This window comes from Plectropomus leopardus, chromosome 19 (genome assembly GCF_026936395.1).
Source record: "Plectropomus leopardus strain MGB_pleo_1.0 chromosome 19, ASM2693639v1, whole genome shotgun sequence".
Lineage (NCBI taxonomy): Eukaryota > Metazoa > Chordata > Actinopteri > Perciformes > Serranidae > Plectropomus > Plectropomus leopardus.
This window is the reverse complement of record NC_142194.1, coordinates 15,694,315-15,718,670: the sequence shown is the minus strand read 5'-3', so window position 1 is coordinate 15,718,670 and position 24,356 is coordinate 15,694,315. Positions and strand designations below refer to the sequence as shown.

General features: G+C 39.1%; 1 protein-coding gene across 2 annotated transcripts in view; it reads right to left on the bottom strand.

Moving 5' to 3' along the window:
- The window catches only part of lrp2b (low density lipoprotein receptor-related protein 2b), a 58,150-nt gene that overhangs the window by 1,083 nt on the left and 32,711 nt on the right, over positions 1-24,356 (bottom strand). Inside the window, exons 46-80 of one of the 2 annotated variants that reach the window (XM_088069942.1) lie at positions 23,537-23,662; positions 23,293-23,412; positions 22,291-22,422; positions 21,000-21,201; positions 20,594-20,889; positions 18,791-19,307; positions 18,438-18,593; positions 17,986-18,156; positions 17,244-17,467; positions 16,977-17,154; positions 16,155-16,351; positions 15,676-15,921; positions 15,140-15,268; positions 14,916-15,035; positions 14,436-14,552; positions 14,234-14,350; positions 13,676-13,813; positions 13,193-13,315; positions 11,584-11,712; positions 10,557-10,688; positions 9,680-9,805; positions 9,316-9,459; positions 9,038-9,203; positions 8,620-8,748; positions 7,802-8,022; positions 7,459-7,641; positions 6,990-7,109; positions 5,751-5,838; positions 5,508-5,572; positions 5,230-5,407; positions 4,913-4,976; positions 3,093-3,224; positions 2,373-2,462; positions 1,667-1,750; positions 1,477-1,533 (exon numbers count right to left, since the gene is read on the bottom strand). In XM_088069942.1, the coding sequence (XP_087926068.1) occupies positions 1,477-1,533; positions 1,667-1,750; positions 2,373-2,462; positions 3,093-3,224; positions 4,913-4,976; positions 5,230-5,407; positions 5,508-5,572; positions 5,751-5,838; positions 6,990-7,109; positions 7,459-7,641; positions 7,802-8,022; positions 8,620-8,748; positions 9,038-9,203; positions 9,316-9,459; positions 9,680-9,805; positions 10,557-10,688; positions 11,584-11,712; positions 13,193-13,315; positions 13,676-13,813; positions 14,234-14,350; positions 14,436-14,552; positions 14,916-15,035; positions 15,140-15,268; positions 15,676-15,921; positions 16,155-16,351; positions 16,977-17,154; positions 17,244-17,467; positions 17,986-18,156; positions 18,438-18,593; positions 18,791-19,307; positions 20,594-20,889; positions 21,000-21,201; positions 22,291-22,422; positions 23,293-23,412; positions 23,537-23,662 (5,417 nt within the window). The remainder of the gene's footprint in view (positions 1-1,476; positions 1,534-1,666; positions 1,751-2,372; positions 2,463-3,092; positions 3,225-4,912; positions 4,977-5,229; positions 5,408-5,507; positions 5,573-5,750; positions 5,839-6,989; positions 7,110-7,458; positions 7,642-7,801; positions 8,023-8,619; positions 8,749-9,037; positions 9,204-9,315; positions 9,460-9,679; positions 9,806-10,556; positions 10,689-11,583; positions 11,713-13,192; positions 13,316-13,675; positions 13,814-14,233; positions 14,351-14,435; positions 14,553-14,915; positions 15,036-15,139; positions 15,269-15,675; positions 15,922-16,154; positions 16,352-16,976; positions 17,155-17,243; positions 17,468-17,985; positions 18,157-18,437; positions 18,594-18,790; positions 19,308-20,593; positions 20,890-20,999; positions 21,202-22,290; positions 22,423-23,292; positions 23,413-23,536; positions 23,663-24,356) is intronic. The other variant, XM_088069943.1, reaches the window with a different exon arrangement.

Below are 24,356 nucleotides of genomic sequence, written 5' to 3'. Positions count from 1 at the left end.
AAAAGTGGGTTTGCTAAGGGCAGTAATTCCCAGCTGGTAGGTCGTGGTCCAAAAGTGGGTCGGAGGTCCACTGAAAGTGACTTGCAAACGTGTCAAGTTTGTAAAAACACACTTATTTTGAAGGACAGGCTAACAAACTTTGTTAAGGGCCTAATTTATACTGTCAACTTTTTTTTTTCGAGTACAGTAACTATTTTATTGCTCTTTTCTCTGTATTATTTGTACTAACATGTTCTACTTTTGCTTTTATGTCTCCAGTTTTGAAGAAATTATATGCACTTTTCTGGTTGGAGCGCTACTTACAAAATGTGAAGTAACTGCACTTTATTCTTGGAATATGTTGTATTTCACTGTTGTACGCCCATTTGTTTACATTTTGTGGGATAAAATTGAATATGTGGTAATATATTATATATGCTATGTAGTCAGTGTATTACATATAGTAGCGATCAGTAAACATGCTCCCAGTTTGGAGGAGCAGGCTGGAGTCCGACAAGTAATCTAAGCAAAGGACTGCGGTGGAGGGGTCAGCAACAAAATGTTTTTAAGCCACCTAAAAAAAAAAATGTTAACGAAAATGTTTAATATTAGTTGAAGTGTGTACTATACTGAGAGCATTTTCAGCTCTTAACTTTTCCGTCAGACTGCCCAACTCAACAGTGAAGACGTTATCGGCTTCAGTTTTACATGTAAGCTCTCGTCAAAGCCACCAGACTCCATCAAGAAACACTGTAATTTATTTATTTTTCTTTACCTGAATACAGGAGCTGCTGGTCCTCCACTGCCTCAATCAGTTAGTTTTCTGTTGTGTAACAGAACTAACCCTTTAAAACCCCAAAATCACACAGTAACACAAACAAACTTATTGAGGCAGCGGTTGACCAGCTGCTTCTTTGTTCAGCGATGTTAAATCACTGTTTTTCTCAACAGTCTCGCTTTGAAGAGAGCGATAAATTATCCCCATTTTCCCCGTTGGAAGCCACTGACTGACATTAATGTTAGCAATGAAAATGCTTTTAAAGCAGCATCCATTTAAAGTGATAGTTTTTTTAGGTGGCTAAAATATGTTTTGTTGCTCAATACCATCCAGAGCAGTAAATTGCTGAGCTTCCATGTCGGACTATAGCCTTCTTCTCCAAACTGGGCTCATGCCAACTGAATTCTTCTGTTTGTTATATACTGTGTATGGATAAATACCCAATACAACCCAACTTAAAAAAATCTGAACTGTTCCTTTAAGTATGAGACTAAAATCATCTTAGAAATGTAAATAAAGGACAATGTAAGCTGTGAATTCCCATCGAGACTGGCAATTCAAAATTATCATTAAAAGTAAAAAATAGACATACATTTCCGGACTTCATGGCCATCATGTGCAGAACTTTTACAGCTCTGAATGTCAAAATGAAATCTAACCAGTCCTGTTAAATCCAAAGCAATTTATACGGTCTGAGTTTATTGTCATTGTGGACTCACCGTGTATACGGGGTTTTTGAAAGACACAAAACCGTTGTCCCCAATGGGTTCAAACTGCTGAAAAAAAAGAGAAATAAAATGCTTTAGTAACTGATGAAACATAAACCAGCACATACAAAGCTTCCAATGCCTTCACATCCACTGAACAGTAAACATTGTGTAACATTTTGACATGTGTCGCCATGGCTACCTGTGTGCTTGATGCAGCTGGCTGTTTAGAGATGAGGTCAAAGTCTTCTATGTCTGAGCTGTGTGCTGGCTTCTCAGAGGGCTCCTATATGGTCATAAAAGTACAAAAATTCATTATGGTTTAAAGGGATATTAAAACGTGGGTTCATTATTATTATTATCTGACTCTATTCTATTTATTTATTGAGGTTTTTATATAATTATGTGGCTCCCTTGTAGTGCTATTTATGTGTTCAAATCCAAACATTCAAATTTTGGTCTAAATACGCATGTTTTAGAGTAATGGTACATGGTAAATGGCCTGCACTTGTATAGCGCTTTTCCAGGCTTTTGACCACTCAAAGCGCTTTCACACCGCGTCACATTCACCTATTGACACACGAGTGGCCGAGTCTACTGTACAGGAGACACCTGCTACTCAGTAACCAATCACACGCACTCACACTCCCAATGACGCAGCAATGCGAGCAAATTGGGGTTCAGTATCTTGACCAAGGATACTTCAACATGTTGCTTGGAGGAGCCGGGCATCGAACCACTGACCTTTCAATTAGAGGACGACCCACTCTACCTCCGAGCCACAGCCATGTACAGAGTCAAAATGTTATTTTTCTAAAGTCTTTCAAAAAATATTTCCCTTGTAGGTAATATTTTGAGCTGTGGGGAACATGATGTGACATTTAATTAGTGATAAATGTGAAACTAACCTCGCTGGCAGCTGCAGGCCTGTTTGCACTTTTTGTGGGCTCGTCCACAACTTGAACTTCTTCCACATACAAGGTGTTATTAAGGTTCTCCTGAGGGAGGAAACAGTATCACAACAATGAGCGAATCAAAATACATCAAAATATGAAACTTCTATTTCGATCTTTTCTAAACTTGACAATATCAACTTTCTAAAAGGTCCATTTATGTTTCCTGTTGAAATGCATTAGAGCGCCCAAAGGTATGAGTCTTAAAACCCGGAAATGAGTTAGCATTTTAGCACTTTCTCGTTTCAGAGTCAGTGGATTTCTTGAATGGGTTTTTGGTTTGATGCCTAACAAAAACTTAAGTAACTTTTTCATTGTATCTACAACATAGATACACTAATTTCTGTAAGTGTTTTAATCTGTTTTTACATTTCTCTGAAAAAGACTAAGGAATTTATATGTACCTTACCTCATCTGACATAAAAGTGAACAGAAAATACTTGACAGCTTCTCTGAACAAAGGTGTTTTTTTGTGTGCAAAACAGCACATATAAAAATTACAGCAAGTTTATATCAAACAATTGCAGAACGTGGAAAAACCCATAAGGGAAAAATGTGATCTCAACAATATGGCATATAATCTGAAACTGTTATTTATATACAGCCACCAAGCCAGAGGATGCATGAGCAGAATCAATGAACTCTGCAGGCGAGCAGTGATTTCTATTCATCGACCTTGTTTCTTCCACTGGGGGCCGAGGCGGCGGCCATAGTGCTCCTGGCTGCAGGTTGTTGTCCAGCTTCATATGCTGGGTTCTCAAAACTCTTCCCGTCTGTTTCCACCATGGACACAGACATACAGGGAACCTGACGCCAGACGACAAGAAGACACAAGTCAGTGACTATCTAAAGAATAAATCACTGACATTCAATAACATGTCTGACATGAAGCATTTCTGTCATGAATAGGGGTGCCCCCTGAAAACTAGCTGAAATCAGTTTAAAATACTAAGAAGGCTTTCCGGCTGTGACGACACCCCTGACTCCCAAACCAACCCCTCCTCCTTCTGTCCACATTAGCAGTGAGAGGGAGGACATCAAAGGACAGGATGAAGGAATGATAATGTTCTTTAATCTTTTAAAACTTCAATCGCTCATGGTTCCCACGCATCTTTAACTGATGCATTTTGAAAAACTTTTCCAGAATCTTATTACTCTTTCCCATGAGATTAAAATGGGTGGGCCTATATCGTGAGTTATACTTTATTAGACACTCACTTCCCGGGCATTTGCAGATAAGCAAAATGCTAGCAAATTTGAATTACTTCACTCATTAAGAGCTGCTTATGCCGATGGCACATGCAGTAACTTCACAAAATGTCAAGGGTGCCCCTATTTTTCAGAGGATTGGAAATCGAAGATCCTATATATAGATGTAACCGCAATAAGACATTCTTACACATTTATTTCTTTTTAAACAAATGTTTAACAGACAAGTCTAATAAGTGTTTTGCAACCCTGCCTGAACCTAAAAGTGTAAGATACCCTAATAAATTAAGGCTGATCAATGGCATGTCCCATCATGAGCCTGCCACCATCCAAGTGGATCAACGACCTGACACAGTGGCCAGATATGGCTTATCTAGACATCTATACATATATAATGCCAGCCAAAATAATGTGCATTTAAAACTTTTCTAAAACATTCTAATCATTCCAAGTGCAACATTTGTCATATTTGCTGTAACTGTCACTACATCCACAAAGTATCACTTGAGACAGTCTGTGAAAAAAATCCCTGTCCTTTTTCTACTGCCACAAATGGCATTTGCCAAAGAAAAAAGTTGCCAAAAAAGTTTGTAACCTGGCTGCCATGTCGGAAACAGTCAAGCTGAAAACTGAGCACCACCCACCTGCCAGACCAGCGTTCTCATTTTGCAGCTCAACAGCACGTTAAAATAGGTTCCTGAAAACATTTGAGGCTAGAAAAAGGCAATGTAGTTACAGAAGTTTGATTTCAGTTGATCAGCGCTGCTTTTTTGACAATATGACCACAGTTCTCAAGCCGTGATTGACATGATTGACAGCTGCGCTGGAGACTCGTTGGAGATTCTTATTGGATGTTTTGGTTCATGGACAGTAAGGCCATCAGAAGCTTATCAAGGGTTAGGGTTAGGGGAATATAATGTGATTTTTTTTTTTACACAAAATCTCTAACTTATTTAGTGCTATGTCAATAAAATGACAGTTTCAGTAAACATGACAAAAAGTTATTTTCATAAAGTTACTAACTACAACTTCACGACACTACTATTTTAGATTTGTATAGTTTACTGAAATTGTTGCTGCTCTAAAATCACTTTTATGTTATGTTTAAAATATAACTAAATCCTGATCTTTTTCAAAATGTTTTTTTTTTAATGAAAGACCTAATCAGGATATCAATAGAGAACCACACCAATAAGTAGTTTCAATAATTGTAGGAGTATCGATAAAATCCTAATACACTGACACCCGTCATTTGTCATGAACGGCTATTTTGTTTTGCTACTAACCTGTTCAAAATTCAGCCTTGTTTCACCGTCTTCTGTTTTTGGCGCATTTGCAGACGAACCGTTTCTGGAAATCATCAAGACGCACAAATGATTCAGCTTTAACACGATGCTGTACATAACATATTAACACACATTCAATCTAACAGCACATTAAAGTCTAACTTTCTCGAAAGTTAATTTAACTTGCTTTTTGTTGAGTCTTGTTTTGTCGTAAAATTGACTGCTTATGAACATTTAGGAGAAAAAAAACCTCAGATGTAACATTTCTGACTGTAATAACCATCTGTTGTATCTTTTCTCTTTTGGCTGCATCTCACCTAAAACTTGGCAAGTTGGGCATGGAGGGCATTGAGGGCATGGACGGCATACTGGGCATACTGGGCAGGTTGCTCCATACCCTCTCCAGCAGCTTGGGCTTCTTCCTGGCAGCATAGACCAGAGCGACCAACAGAGCCACTATCACGACTGTCACCCCAATCCCAATCGCTACTCCAACTGAGATGGAGGGACATCGACAGAGGAGGAGCAAAAGGCAATTTATTAAAATGAAATGAAATTAAATAAAAATTTTTCTGGCTATTAAAATCAAATATACTTGAGGGTGGGACCACGTAGTGTCTGCTTTTCTCGCAGTAATCTCCTATCCAGTCTGGAGGACATCTGTCAAAATAAAAACAAAACAAACAATAGAGTTAAAAACACTGCACCCATTTACAGTACCTGTTGACTGCTTTTGTTTGTGCATCACTTTTTTAAAGTTTGTTTTATATTGTCTGTTGTATATATATCTGCATGAATATTTTCAATTCTTGGCTGTAAAGACTAAAATATTTCGTACTTGCAAAGAGCCTTGTTGTCATCAAAGTAGCAGGTGCCTCCATTCTGACACTGACATGGTGGTGGCATAGTGGGCAGTGGATCAAACCCTGAAATTATTTACATGAACAACAATAACAACATTACTGCTCCATGGCAGAAACGTTTATGTCATCTGGACAGCAACAGGGATGTAATATAATTTTAGGCATATTTGTGACTCTACACTTCCTCTTTCTCTGTGACCACAACAATAAAAGCACTACTTCACTTTCCATGGATAAAATCCAGCATCACGATATTTCTGACCAAATATCTCAATATCAAGATTGCGACAATATTGTAGGGTTTACTGTTGCTTTTACAAAATAAGTTTTGTAATAAATACATTTTTGATAAATAATCATCAGATATGTTGAGAAGAGAAGAGAAGAGAAGAGAAGAGAAGAGAAGAGAAGAGAAGAGAAGAGAAGAGAAGAGAAGAGAAGAGAAGAGAAGAGAAGAGAAGAGAACTAGGAAAACATTACAGCAGCTCGAGAGTCAGAAGCAGAGAAATGCAAAAAGCGATTTGACTGCAAAGTATTACAAAATACAAATGAGATAAAATAAAAAATAAAATATAATAATATAAAACATAACATCTGTATACACTTTGAACACATTTTTCTTATACAAATGCTGCATGTACATGATTTTTAGTTATACAGAATAACTAAAATACACACATAGTGTGTGGTATATTTACTGTAAATATATAAAAATATAGTCTGTAAATCTTATTGCACAGCAAGTGCTATACAATAACTAAGTGGGGTAAAGGCAAATAATAAACAGCCTGAACAATCTGTTAAGTTCGGAAAATGTCATAACTGTAATTCAGCTTTTAAAACCTGAAAAAAGACAACATGATGTTTAAAATCTGAGACTATATCTAGTAAAACAATATCAACATAATATCCATATATAGCCCTGTCCTACTTTCCCGCCAAACATGCTTGATGACAAAGCATTTCTCATTCTTATGGTAAATTGCTTCATATTACCTCCTACTAGGCATACCTTCATTCTACATTAGCTTCACTGACATCTATAGTGTGAATTTATTGTGTTGCAGGCTGAGATTATGCAAAGAGAAAGGAGGAGATGATGTAAGTTGCATCAATATGGATGCAATTCAGGTCATAGATGAATTTCTGAGATTTCAATACATGAAGCCTTATGTTTGTAAGACACAAGGAAAATATACAGGTCATTTTCTTACCGGCATCACATTCAGTGTTACTGCCAGGCACGAAGCTGGTGCCCTGGGGGCAGGCGCAGGTGTAACCTCCCGGCCGGAGCAGGCACAGGTGGCTGCAGGTTCCCTTACACGGATTCTTCACTGCAGAGACAGTGAAATGTGTTTTATTTCATTTCAACAAGTTAAAGTGCAGGATTGCTTTACATGAAAACGGTATTCTGAAAAGACTGGTATTGTTTTTTGTGTGTCAGTTGAGGTCATTGGAGCAGGCAGCAATTTGCTATGTCCATTCTCTATCGATATGACCATTTCTCCCTATAGTAACATTTTTCTTTCTTGCAAATTATGGCTGATAAAATCTTTGATGTTTTTTTTGTGAATCAAATCATTGGAAATCCGTGATGAGTATATGTGTCAAGTATAACAGAATACTAACATAATGCATCAGTCAACAATAAAACAAAAAACACAAACTAAGTGTGCAGCTTACTTGCTATGGAGTTGTATCTCTGCTGCTGGTACACAGAGATCTGCGTCAGCCACGGCCCGGCAGTCAGCAGCTTGGTCTTGGCTCCGCGGCCAAACTTGTCCTGCCGGAACACCTCGCCTTTCTCCTGAGTACTCCAATAAACGTGGTCCTCGAACACACTCACACTGAAGGGGTTTCTCACATCTGGACAAAAGGCAACAAAATGTGAATGATTCGACTGAGCTCCAATGATGGAGAGACATACTGAATGTTTAATTGCATATGAACATGTTCTTCTTTAGATAAAGCCGCATTTAGGACCTCATTTCAGGCTTCTTCGATGACTGTCCCTCCTCATCCTCACCTATGTAGACGGCAGTTCTGCGGCCGTCTCCTGAAGGCAGAACAGACTCTATGTGGCTCTCTTTGGAGTCAGACCAGTAGATTCTGTCATCGTTGGTGAAGTCGATTGACAGACCAGTGGGCCAACCCAGGCCGTCGGCCACCAGGACTTTCCTCTCCTGACCATCCAGCCAAGAGCACTCGATTTTGGCTGCCTCCCCACGGTCAGCCCAGTACAACATCCTGCAGAAACATGGTGGAGATTCGAGTTCTGGGCTCTGAGATATGCTGCGTTAAAGTGCTTTCATTTTAAATTTTCCATGACAGGTAAATGCAACAGCAGAAAGAGAATTGCCATGGGAGGAGGAAATACAAAACTGTCTGGCTGCCATATGTTACCATTGTTAGTTCAGGGACTGCTGCCTTTACAGGCATGATAGCCACAGTGAATAATGCCCCAAGCAAGGCTCATTTTAGAGGAGCAACACCTTAGAGGAGGTGGAGGGTACTCGGGGATGAGGCGTTTATGTATGTGTATACTGGATTTCTGAAACGAAAATGTGAATAGCCTTGTCTACAGCTAGTGTTTGGTTTGTCCATTATGGGCTACAGTGGAAACATGGTAGTGCAACATGGCCATCTCCATAGACACGAACCCACTCCTTAAGTAGATTTAAACGGCTAATTCTAAGGTAACAAAAACACCACGATTCCTTTTTTCAGGTGACTGTACCCTAAAAATAACACACTTAATGTATTATATTCCATTTCTGCCAATATATCCACCTAAAGCCTAAATACTGGACCCTTCAGCCAGGTGTGGTAACTCGTCTGTCTCACCCCAGTCGTGGATTGACGGCCACAGCAGACGGGTGGCCCAGATCAGTCTTGACTAGGTGCTTCCTGTAGCGTCCGTCCAACATGGCCACCTCTAACCTCTTTACCCTGGAGTCTGCCCAGTACAGGTTCCTACAAGCAGAAGAATTACAGAACTTCTAACCAAATATGCTTTGACACATGCAAACTTTCAATGAAAAAATAAGATTCTTTAGCAATCAGAAGCATCACAGAACAAATGCTTTGCCGTAAGAGGTGCTGATGAAGGCTCTTTATTTAGAGATTTGAATGTTGTTTTTTTGCAGAACTTTCATGTAAATGAAATCAAACTTTCTACTGATAAACTAATGATTAAGCTCAGAGTACTGGAGTACTGAGGGGATCTAATCAGGTAAGTTAAGAAATGTCGGCGCAAACAAACCTGCCCACCCAGTCCACAGCGATGCCGTCTGGTCTGGTGATGTATTTGATGCCGAGGTCAACGGCAGCTCCGATGTTGTTACTGCCATCATCCACAGAGGGGATATATGCTCTTTTAATGGCACCTGGCACAGAGTCCTTACCGGCTACAGTGAAGTACACCATACCTGACAAAACACAAACATCATCAGACAAGTTCCTCTGATTTAAGATGTGTCATTACTGTACTCTGTGTGGACCTTTTCTACAGTTTCTAGTATTAATCTGTGTTTGACCCACTGAATCCAGTATTGTTGTGGTCCCAGTCATAGTCCAGAGCCATAATGTGCTCCTCTTCTTCTAGGAAGTCATGGTAGGTCTCCATCTGCAGGTTGAACCTCCGGATACGAATGTTCTCTGGTAGAAGCAGCAGGGGAGTCGCTCCTGAGGAAACACAGATATTTACACTTTACCTGTTCTGCGCATTCTTTAAATATATATTAAAAAGAGGGAGCAGATATTACTCATATTTGTCTAATGAGTCTTTTTACCTCTAAGTGAAGTAAAAAAAATATTTCAATAAGCATTCAAATCAGCTGGATCTGTATTGTTTAAAATTTCTCCTGTTTTAAACCAAGGCTCATAAAGAAAAGTTTGCTCTCACCCTCAGCTTCACACATCTTGCCGTCGCCCACCTTTCGGTAGCCGGGAGCACACTCACAGTGGTAGTTACCCTTGGTGTTCCTACAGACCTGAGGACAGGTGCCATACACTTCACACTCATTGATGTCTGCAGGAGGGGGAAAAGATTTTAAGAAGTGTTAACGTTTTTCATGATTTTATCCACGGGATCTGTAACCAAAATGATGATACTTTTTAAAACACTCTTTGGCTGTGTGTTGTTTTTTTTTTTTTTAACCAAATTTAGAGAACTGTCATAATGTGTTCATCCATGTGCTGTCATTTATGTTTGAGTTATATAAAGGAGGACTACTCTCTTCCCAGTGAGTGTTTGCTTTTGTGTGTTAGTGTAATTTTTGGTAACAAGCAACAACTAAACAAAACCAGGGCTGTCAAACTATTAAAATTTACACAATTAAAAAAAACACACAAGTAATTACAGAATTTCAATAGTTAATCACAATTAATCACATCTTTCAATCACATGGTTACAATTAAAATATTTTGCATTTCAAAACAGTTTTGAAGTCCATATTGGTAAGATAAAGCAGTTGTTACCAGATTGTCTTTATTAGGAATCAAATGACAGCAAAAAACTGCATGGGACTGGCATAGTGTGCATGTCTTTCAAGGGGAGACTCATGGGTACCCACAGAACCCATTTTAATTCAGATATCTTGAGGTGAGAGGTCAAGAGATCCCTGTGAGTTGGCCATGCCATTTTTCCATCACCAAAATGTAGCCTTACATTGAAGCCTATCATTGCAGCCCACTTACTGAGAAGCTAACATGACATTTGACACAGGACTTAAGATAAAAAATAAAAATAAAAGTGGACAAAACTAATAGTGAGTGTGTACCGAGGCAGGTGAAGGTACTCTCAGGGTTAACTCTGTATCCAGGCCTGCAGGAGCAGATGAAGCCGGTGCCATTCAGGTTGGTGCACTCATGCTGGCACAGTTTCTCCTCACAGTTGCGATCGTGGCCAAAATCTGGAGCCAGACAACACAGTAAGAGCTAATACAAGAGCTGCTTACTTTTGATGTAATTCAACATTGGCTTTGTTTACATGGGCAGAATAATTTAACTATTGACTACAATCCATGTCACAGTGAATCCTTGCCCCTTGATGACCGATGAACCTTCATGTATTCATAAATAAATTGTGCAACAGGATATTTCTGTCCACCTTTGGTGTTGTGGGCACAAAAAGAGCAGCTCTCTGTCTTATTATCTTATTATGAGAGTCTTGTCTTAGAGATTCTTGTCATGCAACCGTCATCATGAGAAATCTATCTCAAAATGCACCTTTTATTTAGCTAAATAATAAGATTTTCTCATAATTACACAATTTTCACCTCATAATTGTGAGACCCATACCTTGTAATTACAAGCACTTTTCTTAAAGTTATATGCTGCTATATTATAATCAGGTCATAGCTTGGCCCTGGAGAGGCAGAATATGGATAGATAAATGTATATGACAAAATTACACATAATAGAAGTCATTATTATAAACATCTCCAACACCTTTTTACTTGGAGGATGCGATGTGCTTTCATACAAGACCACACACAAATTATACTTATTATTCAACATGTATGTCCTAATTATGTGATCTTTTTCTTGTTACTATTAAATTGTTTTTTCTTCTGGTGAACATGATGAGCTGTGCACCTAATGTAGCTGTAATTTAGTTTTTCAGTGCCAAGCAAAGCATCTTACACCTCTACTTTAAAATTCTACAGATGCAGTTGACTGTAGTTTGGAGACACTAGAGGATAACTGTAAGGTCACATTTAATAGCAACATTTAATAACTGATTTCAAAGTGACACTGAAGGAGGATTTCTCTGGTGAGTGAATGAGTGTTTGTCGTGCTACTCACTGCAGCCCAATTCATCGGTGCGATCTCCACAGTTGTCATTGTGGTCACATACGTAAGGGAGGGCCACACACTGCCCGTTGGTGCATTTAAACTCTTCCAGTGTGCAGGGCGGCAGTGTGGGCTCGCGGCCTGAGAAGGACACAGTTACAATGAGTCATCAACACAAGTACTCAGGGAAGGTTGAGTGGATATAGAACCCATCTGTGGAAACATGTCCACCTCCGCCAGTCTAACACTGAATTCAGAGCTTTCTGTACAGTGTCTCTCTTCACTCCCCAACTGTCTAAAGATGGGGAGAAAATGTGTTTAAATTAGCGGACTGCCCACACTCGTAGATATGCACAAAGACAGGCATGCTCCCACACAGTCAAGCACTCAAATGTAGGCATATACTCTAACATGGCCACATACTATACTATATTCACTAAATATCCAGCTGAAGGCTTCTCCACAGCCGCCCCTCAATTTGTCTTTACCATCTCCTCCCCAAACAACAAACAGCTTTAGATGAGCTTGTCCACCTCCTCTCCGAATCTGACTATTTAATCTCCTCTCAAAATAATTTGCTTTGGTTGATGTTTAAGCTGATTGTGTAACAATTCCATAAAACAGACTATTTCCTTATCCCTTGTATGTTTCAGGCTTTGTGTCCTGTGCAGACACACAGATATCATTTTGGGATTTCCCCATTTCACTGGCCTCAGGGACGAAGGTTCAGGAGGCATTAGTGATGTTCCAACTAATCCTTGAGGGTCCCAGAAACGGTTGATTAGTGTAGCATTCGCTGGACCTGAATTTATCACAAATCTGGTTTTGGCTATGTTTAAAAAGAGGAAGAAGAGAACATTTTCTAATACTGATATATTTTTATGCATAACCTAATTTATGTATATAGAGACACAGTGTCTCTAAATACAAATTCTGTTTACTGCTGCATGTGTGTTCAAATTTTTATTTCTGCTTGTTTCTGTGTTTACACCTCTATACCTAATGCTCAAACTTCTCTTATTTGTGTGTGCTTGTGATAATGTTAACTATTCTTTATGGTCTTGGAAACAATCTGACTGGACATAAACAGTTGTTTCCCGCTCTTACCTGTATATAATAGCTGCAAGATCAAGTTAAGCTTAATATCTTTGTTGCTGTAGAATGTCCTCTGCACTTTGTTTAAAGATATTAAGAGCTAAAGAGTCACTACTGTAATCCTTGGCTGTAACTTTCTGAAATAATAATAGCAGTTTTTAAATTAGGGCATACTTTGTCAATTTTCAACCAGCTCTGTGTCACCATGTCACCTGTCTGCCAGCCGAAATCCACAAGATGATGTGAAATTCCATGTTTCGCATCATCTGACATCATCTGGCTGGCAGATGGGCGAGGAGCTCAAGGACAGAGGGCGCTGTAACACTGTTCATCTAGACACACTGTCAACACTAAGTTACACAAAGCTGGTTGAAAATCTGCAAAGTGTCCCTTTAAATTTGATTCAGGAGGATTTGAGAAACAGATTTGGTATACTAAGCATGCACTGGCACTTGGTAAGAAGCAGTGTTTCCATTAACAGTAACCCTGATGAAGTAAACAGACAAGTAAACCTGTAGTGTCTTACAGAGTTCTTCCTTCTCATCGCTGCCGTCTCCACAGTCGTCCCTCTGGTTACACAGCAGGCCGGAGTAGATACAGAACCCGTTTGCACAGCGGAACCTGGACGGCATCTCACAGGTGACATTCACTGGTCAAACAAACACAAATCTGAGTTTAGACCAACCTATGCAAGTATAAACAATTAAAATCACACTGTTACTTTTAATCGTAATAGCTTGTAAAGTTTTTGTTGATTTAAATATGAGGTAAATTTAACAAGAGGAAGCAACTGCAGAGCTCCAGATTGACACTTTACAGTATAGATCAAATGGCATTGTTTATTCTCAATAACTTCTGGGTAAAAACAGCATCATTTACATACAATTTAACAACAGCAAGAAATAGCTAAGATATCTTGACTTGTCCTGCATGGGTGTGCTGGGTAACAATAATGACTGAAGAAGGGTTTAGGTTCTTTGCCGTATATAATAAACAAAATGTTTCTCACAACACAAAGTGAGCTGTTCATCAGAGCGGTCCCCGCAGTCATCGGAGCCGTCACAAACCCAGCCCTGGCTCACACACAGACGGTTCGCACACTGGAATTGGCTCGGAGGGCACCAACGGCCTCCTGGGTAACGAGTAGCTGTAATGGTAGGAAAAAACAGTTAAATAGTGATAATCTGATATAATCTGTTTGTGGATTTTTTTACTTTAATAAGATCTGTTGATTATCTCTTTTTCATGGTTTTTCAGTTCTCTCTTCCAGAGTCTTTTCTGAGGACATGTTATGGTTCTTTTAGATAGTCGACAGTAAATGGATGTCGGGAAATAAATGGGAGTAAAGAAACGGGAATAATGCTTGCAGCTTAGGTCCCTTTCCAGACTTAAATTTAACCATACAACATCCAGACTAACTAGACTTGTTATAAATCTTAACACTGGAGTCATTTCAGACTTAGGGATGCACAGACACTTTATATGCACACACTTATAAAAATAAGAGTGCATCAAAATGCTGTTAGGGCCAGGCACTTTGCCATTTTTTTTCATGTTGTTTACTTACGACAGCTGGTCTCGTCTGAGAGGTCCTGACAATCAGGGCGGCCATCACACTGCAGAGCAACGGGGATACAGTGACCCGAGTCACACTGGAAAAACCCTGGACGACACGTCTGCAACTCTGGAAAAGAGCCAGGATGGTTAAGTTTGTGTTTTATGACAATTAATACTTCAAAGAAGTGAGTTCATGTGCAGCATCTGCTCACCACAGTCCCGTTCATCTGAGTTGTCCCCACAGTCGTTGTCATGGTCACACACCCAGTTTCCAGGGATGCACCGTGCGTCGTCACATCGAAACTCACTTTCAGAGCAAGGCCTTGGCTCTATAGACAACAGTCACCATAACCAAGAGACACACATATCTTAAGTGTGAAATCAGGATGAGGTCTTTCAGCTCATGTATAATCTACACAGGCTCAAACTATTCAAAGACAGGTTTTAAAATCATTTCAATCTGCAGCAGGATTTCTTCCAGTATACAGTGTAAGAGTAAGTACGTGTAAAAAAAGACAGGTTAGGTCAGCATTAAAGAAATCTGTAAATGTTCTTTGCAACTCCTAACCCAGAATATAGGGCTAAGCTGAAAAATAAGACTTAAAAAAAAAACAATTTTGTAAACCTAGTGGACACGCATCTCTTGCTGGATTGTGATGGACTGAACTGAAAATATGGAGTACATCACTCACCGCAGTTCCTTTCATCTGAGCCATCACCGCAGTCGTTGGTGCCATCACACCTCCAGCGGATGGGGACACAGCGGTGGTTGTCACATCGGAAATCTCCCAGAGGATCGCAGGTCACAACCTCTGTTGGGGGTCAGAAATGGACAGATAAAAAGATGATTTAACATCTGGTCTACGTTCAATGACATAACATAACATAACACATCTGCTGACACATAAAAACTAACCGCAGTCTTTCTCGTCGGTTTTGTCGTAGCAGTCCTCAGTACCGTCACAGCGGGCCCACTGAGGAACACACTGATAGTTTGTCCTGCAGGAGAACTCTGTAACATTATCACACCTGTTTTCTGGACCATCTGGACAGAAAAAGGAAGAGAAACATGGGAAAGAAGGTAGGAAAGAAAATAATGAGTGAGTGTGAGACACAGAAAATTATGTTATGAGACAACAATAACATAGAAAATGAGCAATGATGGAGACAGAAATGAGACAGTGAGTAAGAAGCAGATGGAAGAGGATGAGATGGGAAAAGATCAACAGTTTGAAATTTAGTAAACAGAACATAATTCATTCACACATATTCCTCTTGATACTTGAATGAGTCTAAATTGATTATACATACAGCTGGAAAACGAATCTATGCTTGTTTAAACCGTTTAAATTCCTGTCAAAGCCACTGAACAATTTTCCTGGCTCATCAAGATAAGATCCTGAGTTTTGGCTTTGATTCACCAAAACTGTCATCTCATAATGTGTCACTTACTGCAGAACTCATGTGGCTCATCAGATTTATCCCCGCAGTCATCCTGGGTGTCACACACGTAGCTCTGGGGGATACAGTGCCCATTGTCACACTGGAACTGTCCAGGTCGGCACGTCTTCTGAGAACAAGTATCTGCATCCTCGTCACTGCCGTCTGAACAGTCATTTACACCGTCGCAGTGCCAGGAGACAGGGATGCACTTCTTGTTTTTACACTGGAACTGGTTTTCCTGGCATCGGTGGTCACCTGCAGGGACAGACTGCAGCTTGACTTGTGTTTGAAAATTTGAGGAAAGTCCAACATGGACCATCTGCCTGAACTTAGTCTTAAGTGTCCTGAGATAGTAAATCCTGGCCAGAGCCTGGACTTCTACTTTTTGAGCAAAGTCCAAACATAAGTGAAAGTTAAAAACAATCTGACCTAAAATTAAATCCCATTTAATTTTTACACTGTAGCAAAAACTATGTTAATTTTCATACTGCAGAGAGCTGCGTCCTCGTCGGAACTGTCAGGGCAGTCTGAGTGGCCGTCACAGATGAAGCCGGAGTAGGTACAGTTGCCATCTTGACACTGGAACTGGCCAATGGGGCAATAACGAGGCGGGCAGGTCTGAGGTTCATCTGAGCCGTCACCGCAATCTGACTGGCCGTCACACTTCCACCATATTGGAACACACCTGCAAGAGAGCGCTGACAGGTTAGCTTAGAGAATACAAAGGTAAAATGAGTTTACACGTTTTTTTTTTCTTAGAAACTTGCCCCTTTTTCAGCATTTTATACTTTTTTCAGTCTTTGGTTCTTATGATTCATTTATCAAATTCTTAAGCTTTTTTTCCATAATAATTCTTAGTCAGAGACATCGAATTTATGTTCAAAATAAAAAAGATATTCAAAAATCTTGTGTCAGAGACAGTAGCATATAGAAGAAAATGTATCTGGACGAATCATATAGCTTAACCCAACTAAACACTTCACCTTTTTTCTTACAAATGTATCAACACTGAACTGTAAATCTAGGTAAAACCTACAATATCCTACAATATTCTCAGCCTGTGTCCCTACAAAGCTTTAAAATATCTTAAAAAAGCTCCCACTGTGTTGTTTGTGATTAATATAGATAATCAAATAAATGTGAAAGTTTAAAGCTATCAGAAAATTCTGTGTTGTTTTTTCAGGGCATGCCAAAAGCACTAAATATAATGGTATCTTTTTAAAAACGGTTTCACATAAAGTAGATAGTGGAGTGATCTTGGATAGCTGAATGGAGTTGTGAGAACAAAAGTGCTTTTATATCCGACTCACTTCTCATTGTCCCCACAGCGAAACTGGGTGCTGGAACAGTCGGCGACACACTGGATCTTGAAGCCCACAGAGAGACCGATAAAGTGGTCTGGACAAATGCAAGAAGCTTCCTGTCCACCAGGAGCAATCAGACACAGGTGACTGCAGGTCAGATGATGGGAGGAGCAAGGGTTTTCACCTGGGAAATTAGTTAAAAATAACATATTGGTCCATTTTGATATGCAGTCTATTGAGACAATAACAATATAAGCATCAAAATACACATACTGCGAGGCTGTCTGTAGGGGTGGTAGACATGAATGTCATATGGCCGATGCGTGTTGTTGCCCATGACTGTGCGCTGTTCGCCAGTGTACTTGTGGGCCTTCTCCACTGTGTGTGTGTTCCGATCCGTCCAGTAAACCCAGTCCTCAAAAAGGGACACAGCGAAGACATGGGGAAGTGTACCAGCAATGGCCCGGTGTCGGTTCTGGCCGTTCATGTCTGCAAAGCTAAAGGTTGATACATTGAAGTTTTAATACACGTTAGTGCTCCTGGTACTATTACAGGGTTAGTGCAGCTAAAGGCAAATAATACTTATGTTTTTTGATTTTTTTTTAAATGCCTCTCAGACTAAAGTTCAAGACCAAATTTCTGATAACTACAATTAAAGGACAGTTTTATTTTGCCCGAATGTTCATTGCAACATAAAACATTACTTTTTTTGTCCAGTGTAAAAGTTAGATTATCTAGATCTAATGTTAAAAAAAAACAACCATTTTAAGAGTTGAACACATAAAAGACAATGAACATATTTAAATACACTTACATTATGATGATTTTAAGAAGAAATCTTTATTAAATTATTTGACAAAAAATAGATGTTACCAATATTTTTCGAAATTTTACGATGCAGCATGAAAAGATTTATAAAACCCTACCTCCCATGTCTGAGCATTTTTAAGGCCTTTGAAAGATTAATTTAAGTCATCTTAATACCAATTAAAGCCTTAGTTTTAGAAAAACTCACTCCAGAAAGTTAAGGTGGGAATCGGCAAAGAAGATCTTGTTGCTGGTGTAGTCTATGGTCAGAGCGCTGGGCCACACCAGTTTGGCCGTGATAATGGCACTGACATTAGTTCCGTCCATGCCAACTCTGCCGATATATGCTGTGTCACCCCAGTCCGTCCAGTACAGCCATCTGGTGGAAAAAATGGAAATAAATAAATAAAATTGCAGTGAATATTTACTATAATTATTCCTCTCAGCAAAAAGCAAATGGCTAGTGATACCTAATATTGTATTTTGAAACACATTTTATTGCCTTTTTTTTAAACTAGTATTTAACTATTATTCAGTTTTTCAATTGGAGCTACAATAAACTCTGACAGAAGAAAGGTTTTTGTGATATTATCAACTGTAAATATGAGGTTTTGGTGTCAGCCATGGATCAAGGGTTTCTGTGTGTATGTGTGCCAGTACCCATATTTAGGGTTAACAGCCACAGCACGAGGTCGGCTGATAAGATAAGTGGTATTTCCATCTGTGAAGTGATCTGACAGCAGTCTCTTCTGGTAGCGGCCATCCAGCTCCATCACGTGAAGTGAGCCGTAAAAAGCATCCACCCAGTAAACCTTCCTGCAGCAGACAAGAAACATTTTCACTCATAAGTGTTTACAAAAAAAATAGCTACTAGTTAAAGGAGAGAAGTTCTGCAGATTTGAAATAGATTTTTGCACAGATGCAGACTGGTTATTGTTTCTTAAACTCTAAAATAATCACTTATTTATGAACAAAGACAGCTTTTACAACAAAGCTTCTCCCTCTTCACACACCTGCCCACCCAGTCCAGTGCCAGGCCTTCTGCTCCTCCGATATTTTCATCCACCAGCGTCTCCCTCTCAGTCCCATCAAACCGCATCCTCTCAATCTTTCCCGCCCCTGCATCCAGCCAATAAAGCCTCTTCTCATAGTCGTCAAAATCTAACGCTACCACATTGGACAGCCCCTGCAGGACTATACTCAGATGTGACCCATCAGTGGTCAAATTGCGGATGTAGTAGCGATTAGTGTACAACAGGTAAGGGGCAATGCCACTGTTCTGACGACAGGTGCGTCCATCTGGTTCACGTATGTACCCCGGGGCACATTTGCAGTGGTATGAGCCAAAGGTGTTCTCGCAGATCTGGCTGCAGACGGCAGGTGTGCTGATGCATTCGTCAAGGTCCTCGCAGGCTTTGCCATCGGGCATGAGTTGGTAACCAGGGTTGCAGGAGCAGTAGTAACTGGTGAGGGTGTCGGTGCAGATCTGGGCACACTTGTGGACTGACGGGTTGCGGCACTCATTGATTCCTAAACAGGAGGAGGAGAAAAATTGGAGGAAAGACAAAAAATACAAGGTGACACAGATATACGAGTTGAAAGGCCTTGATTTAATTTTATTTGACTGAAATTAAGTTGGAACTATAACTCAAGAAAAATAGTCTACATGAGCCGTAGAAATTTAGAACAATGGTGGAAATGTGTTTATTGCTATTCATCTAACGAAATGCTATTTATGTTCATACGATGGTTCAAACTTCTGAAATTTGAGCATATATTGCTTTTCTTTACTTTCTGTCATTGTATCCTTGAAGGAATGTTTTACTCACATAATGACCATTTGTAAATCAATTAGTCATGCCATGTTACCTTGAATTTGTGAAGAAAATTTTTGCTAAAATGTTACTTTGTTAAACAGAACTGAAAGTGAAACCTATCTATGCTCTGGATCCAGAATCCTAAGTCTTTTTTTTTTTTTTTTTTTTTTATCGAAAATGCATGTGTTTGAGAAATACTGACCATAAGACTGGATAAATGAGATTTCAATTAAACTGTATGAGTTGGGTGAGAGTCTGTAAACAGATCAATCAATAACTTAATATATTCTCCATTTCTGTGAAGGCATGGACATTCAAGGTAATGCAGCTTGACTTATTGATCTACAAATCGTTATTCTGTGGGTGAAGTATTACAGTATATTCAACACTAAATAACTTTAGGTTTTGGACTGGCGTAAAAAAAAATTAAAGATGTTGGACATTTTTTGGGATGTATGCTATTTTAGCAAATAAATGTTCAATCAATTACTTAAAATATATGAAAATGATGATAATAAAAACAATTATCATTTGCTGCACTTAAGTATCTGTGTACATTCATATATTCTAACACGTCTTAGTACTTGGATATCTGTTCTATGATCATTGATTTGTTCAAACATTGGAAGTTGTATATAATATATATAATATAATATAATATAATATAATATAATATAATATAATATAATATAATATAATATAATATAATATAATATAATATAATATAATATAATATAATATAATATAATATAATATAATATAATATAATATAATAACAGAAAGGTTTTGGTTAAATTGTACCCAACTGGACATAAATTGAAGTCATAGTAAACCTAGTGACCTGTTTTTTGTCTCCAATGAATTAAATCATTAAAAATTAATGATGGCTTTTGACACTAAATATCCTGCCTGGTCGTGTGCGAGGGATGTTTTTTCCTCTGGTCTCACATCAATTCACATCAATGTTGTCATATAATGTCATATTTCCGTATCTCTCACCGCAGCCTTTTTCGTCACTGTTGTCCTGGCAGTCCTTCTGTCCGTTGCACACCTTACTGAGCTCGATGCACTCGCCTGACTTGCACATGTAATGCTGAGGAGAACAGGTGGGCTGAGGTGTAAGGCACAAGCTATCCTCCTCATCAGAGCCATCCATACAATCACTTTCCCCATCGCAGGTGAAGGAGGCGGGGATGCACATGCCGTTGCCACAGGTGAACTGGCTGCTGCTACACGTGTCATAAGTACAGCCCAACTCATCACTGCCGTCCCCGCAGTCGTTCACGCGGTCACAGCTGGGGAGGAGGAGTTTTTCATTATACTCTATTCAGCCACAAGAGAATTAGCTTTTAGTTCTGGTAAACAAATGTCTACTTTTATTTACTCACACACACTTCCTACTTACTGGTAGGGGAGGAGGATGCACAGCCCGTTGGAGCAGGCAAACTCGTTCATATGGCAGGTGCGGTTGGGACAGTTCTGGAGCTCATCAGCTGCGTTGGCGCAGTCTTTCTCCCCGTCACACACAAAGGTTAACGGCACACAGCGTGGGTGGCCGGGGGACCAGGTAGGGCAGGTGAACTGGTTGGAACTGCAGGTGCGTGTGCCTGGGAGACAGAGAAATATAATACCATAAATATGTGCAAGATCACACATTAAGCTGTAAAGACTTTAAGAGCACACAGGATAAAAGAGAGGAAAAATTCAGATGGTGCACGGGGTAGAGCAAAAAAAACACCTTATCTCTAATTGTAAGTTAGTTAAAATTAAACCATTAATATTGGTTTAGGAAAAACCAAAATCAGCTAATATATAGTTTCCAGTAGGTCTGTGCCGATTGGTTTTTCCTAAACCAATATTAATGGTTTAATTTTAACTAACTTACAATTAGCGATAAGATGTTTTTAAAATAACCTCTAGAATTTGCACCCTCCTGTGCATTTAGTGATGTTTTTGGTTGAGTCCAAGGGGATGTCTGTGCCAAATTTGAAGAAATTCCCTCAAGGCTTTCTTGAGATATCTCATCTACAAGAATGGAATATACAGAAAACCTGAAAACATATTGTCTCCTGTCCTGGCTATCACTGCCATGGAGGCATAAAAAGAGAGCTGCTGTTTAAATAGAGGAGACATTGCAATTTAACATTTTCTTAAAAATAATTAAATGTTTAAAATAATTAAATTTCTTTTAAAAATGTTTATTTGTGTAACTTTAACTGTATTGCTTGCAGAAAACTTCTGCTAAAAAAACACTGAATAGAGAATAAATTATTTAATAAAAAAGAATTAATATACTACTGCTGCTATGGATGCTATCATTAAGATAATAAAATTATTTTACCAGTAGAAATGTGTTTGTTCACCCATAAACAGGTCCCAATAATCACATTCAGATAAAAAGTCACTTTATTACTACTCTCTGAAATTCATAACATACCTAAAATGGACAACTGCACAGTTCAATCGAGAGGTCAGTGTTTAAAAGTAAAGTGCTTAAATTCCAAAATCATAACCTCCCTCACCCCCTCCTACTCCTGTGTCCCCTGGTGATCTCAACTAATCACATATGGGCGTTATGAAAATAGAAAACGATCACCCCACACTTGCTTTTTGCTTCTAACACATCACATAAAATAAAAAGATAACCACTGTTCCCCCCCTCTGCGTAATGAATAAATGTCTACGTTCTGTCTCACCACACTGTAGTTCAGGAGCCTCGTCACTGTTGTCCCAGCAGTCATTGTTGCCGTCACAGACCAGTATCTGGGGAATGCAGTTTCCATTGGTACAAGCAAAGAAGTTGGGACCGCATGTTCTGATTTGATCCTCTGCACAGAAACAATAAGATCAATTATTTTCAAGAGGCATTAAGAGATCTACTCTGATAACAGGCCACTAATCAGCCACAAAAAAAAAACAGAAAATCTGATTTGAAAGTCAACAAGATTAGCAAGTGGTGAGATTTAATTCACTGTAAATAACAGGTCATTGATAACTATCCTTCTTAAACACTGTGGCATTTATTCTGATGAATTGACTACTGGTTTAATGTAATGCACGACCAAGTGAATGTATCTTAAGGTTATTGTTGCCAATTTATTAGCGATGACAGAATCAGAGAAAAATCAGTAACTAAGGATACACTTTCTTGAGTTACAGGCAATAAATGAAAAACATATCGTGAGTTACTGTGTGATGCATCTTTTGTGTAGCTTTGTATTGTGTGTGATGTGCTTTTTTGTGTAGTTTTATGTTGCATTGTCGGTCTTGTGTCTTCTTTGTATCACTTTATATCATGTGCTATTGTGTGTACTGTTTATCTTGCGTGGGGGGTTATTTTCATCTTTTTTTGTTCAACTTTCTATTATTATGTCATTGTGCTGTTTCTTTGTTCAGACCTGTCGAGGGACTGCAGATGCGAATTAGCTATAATCTGGTGCAGTGTATCGAATGGTAACATTTATATTTTAAACTGTACTTGGTCCCTTTTAAATAAAATTAATTAATAAATAAAATGAAAGGTGTCACCCAAATGGCTCGACTCACTAAAGCAACTAAAAATCATACAAGAAATACAAAAAATGGCATGTAACTACATAGTCAAAAGTTTATCTCCTTCATGTCAAGATATGAAGACTGAATAATGTTGTAGCTGTTTAAAAAGCCCAAAATGTAAAATGCAAATGCAGAGAACTCACCACAGGAGGGAGGTTCATCTGTCCCATCAGTGCAGTCTCGGATGGAGTCGCACACCCAAGATTCAGGGATACACTTCCCAGTGTCGCAGCGGAACTGATCAGGAGAGCAGGTACGACCCGCTGTTGCACAGTAACACAAATTCAGGCACAAATTCATAAAAAGTTCTACTGAATCGACTCAGCAGATACAACATAAACGCTGTAAGTGATACAATTCGTCCCAGCAATTGAGTGTTCAACTTACCACAGAAGAGAGGATTCTCATCGCTGTTGTCTCCACAGTTGTTGTAGCCATCACACAGGCTTTCAGGGTAGATGCAGATGTTGTTCCGCTCACACTTGATCTGGCCTGCAGGACACGTCCGCACAGCTGGAGAGGAGAGAGTGAATGTGTGAACCACAAGGTCAAAAACACATTATTTACTCAGCTACACAGAATCACATCTGAAAGGTTGATATAACAACTGTGAGATGTTTCTGTATTAGCTCAGACATGCTTTGCTCAGGTAAATCTCATATTGTATGACAGAGCAGGTGGTATACACGTAGTGGAACAAATGACATTAGAAGAACAGTCTCCATGGATTTGGTGCTGAAATAATTTAAAGATTATGCAGGGGACTTCAGAAGCTTAAAAAACAAGCACCACCTACACATGAAAGAAAAATGGGAAAGGGACACTAACAGCTGCATTTCAGAGGAACCATTTATTTTGAATTTCACTTTGGGGTGTCATGATATGCCGGTATTGACAGCAACCATGATATTTAAAAAACAAATACTAAAATCATGTTAGTAATACACATATAAAAATACCATTTCATTAATCAATTGCTTTTTAAATCATTTTATTTTCTCTCTGTTTCTTGCTTTGTCTCTCTCCCACAGCACCATCTGGTAGCTATTTCACTGTTCATTTACTGTAATTGTTCTTTTTTTAACACTTAAGTACAGTTATGGGTTTCTGTCCACCTCCCTACACTCGTATTTTAAGTGTAATTCATTTGGCAAAAAAGGCAAATCGCAAAATGAACGTTTATAAAGCTACGATATAAATATGTTTT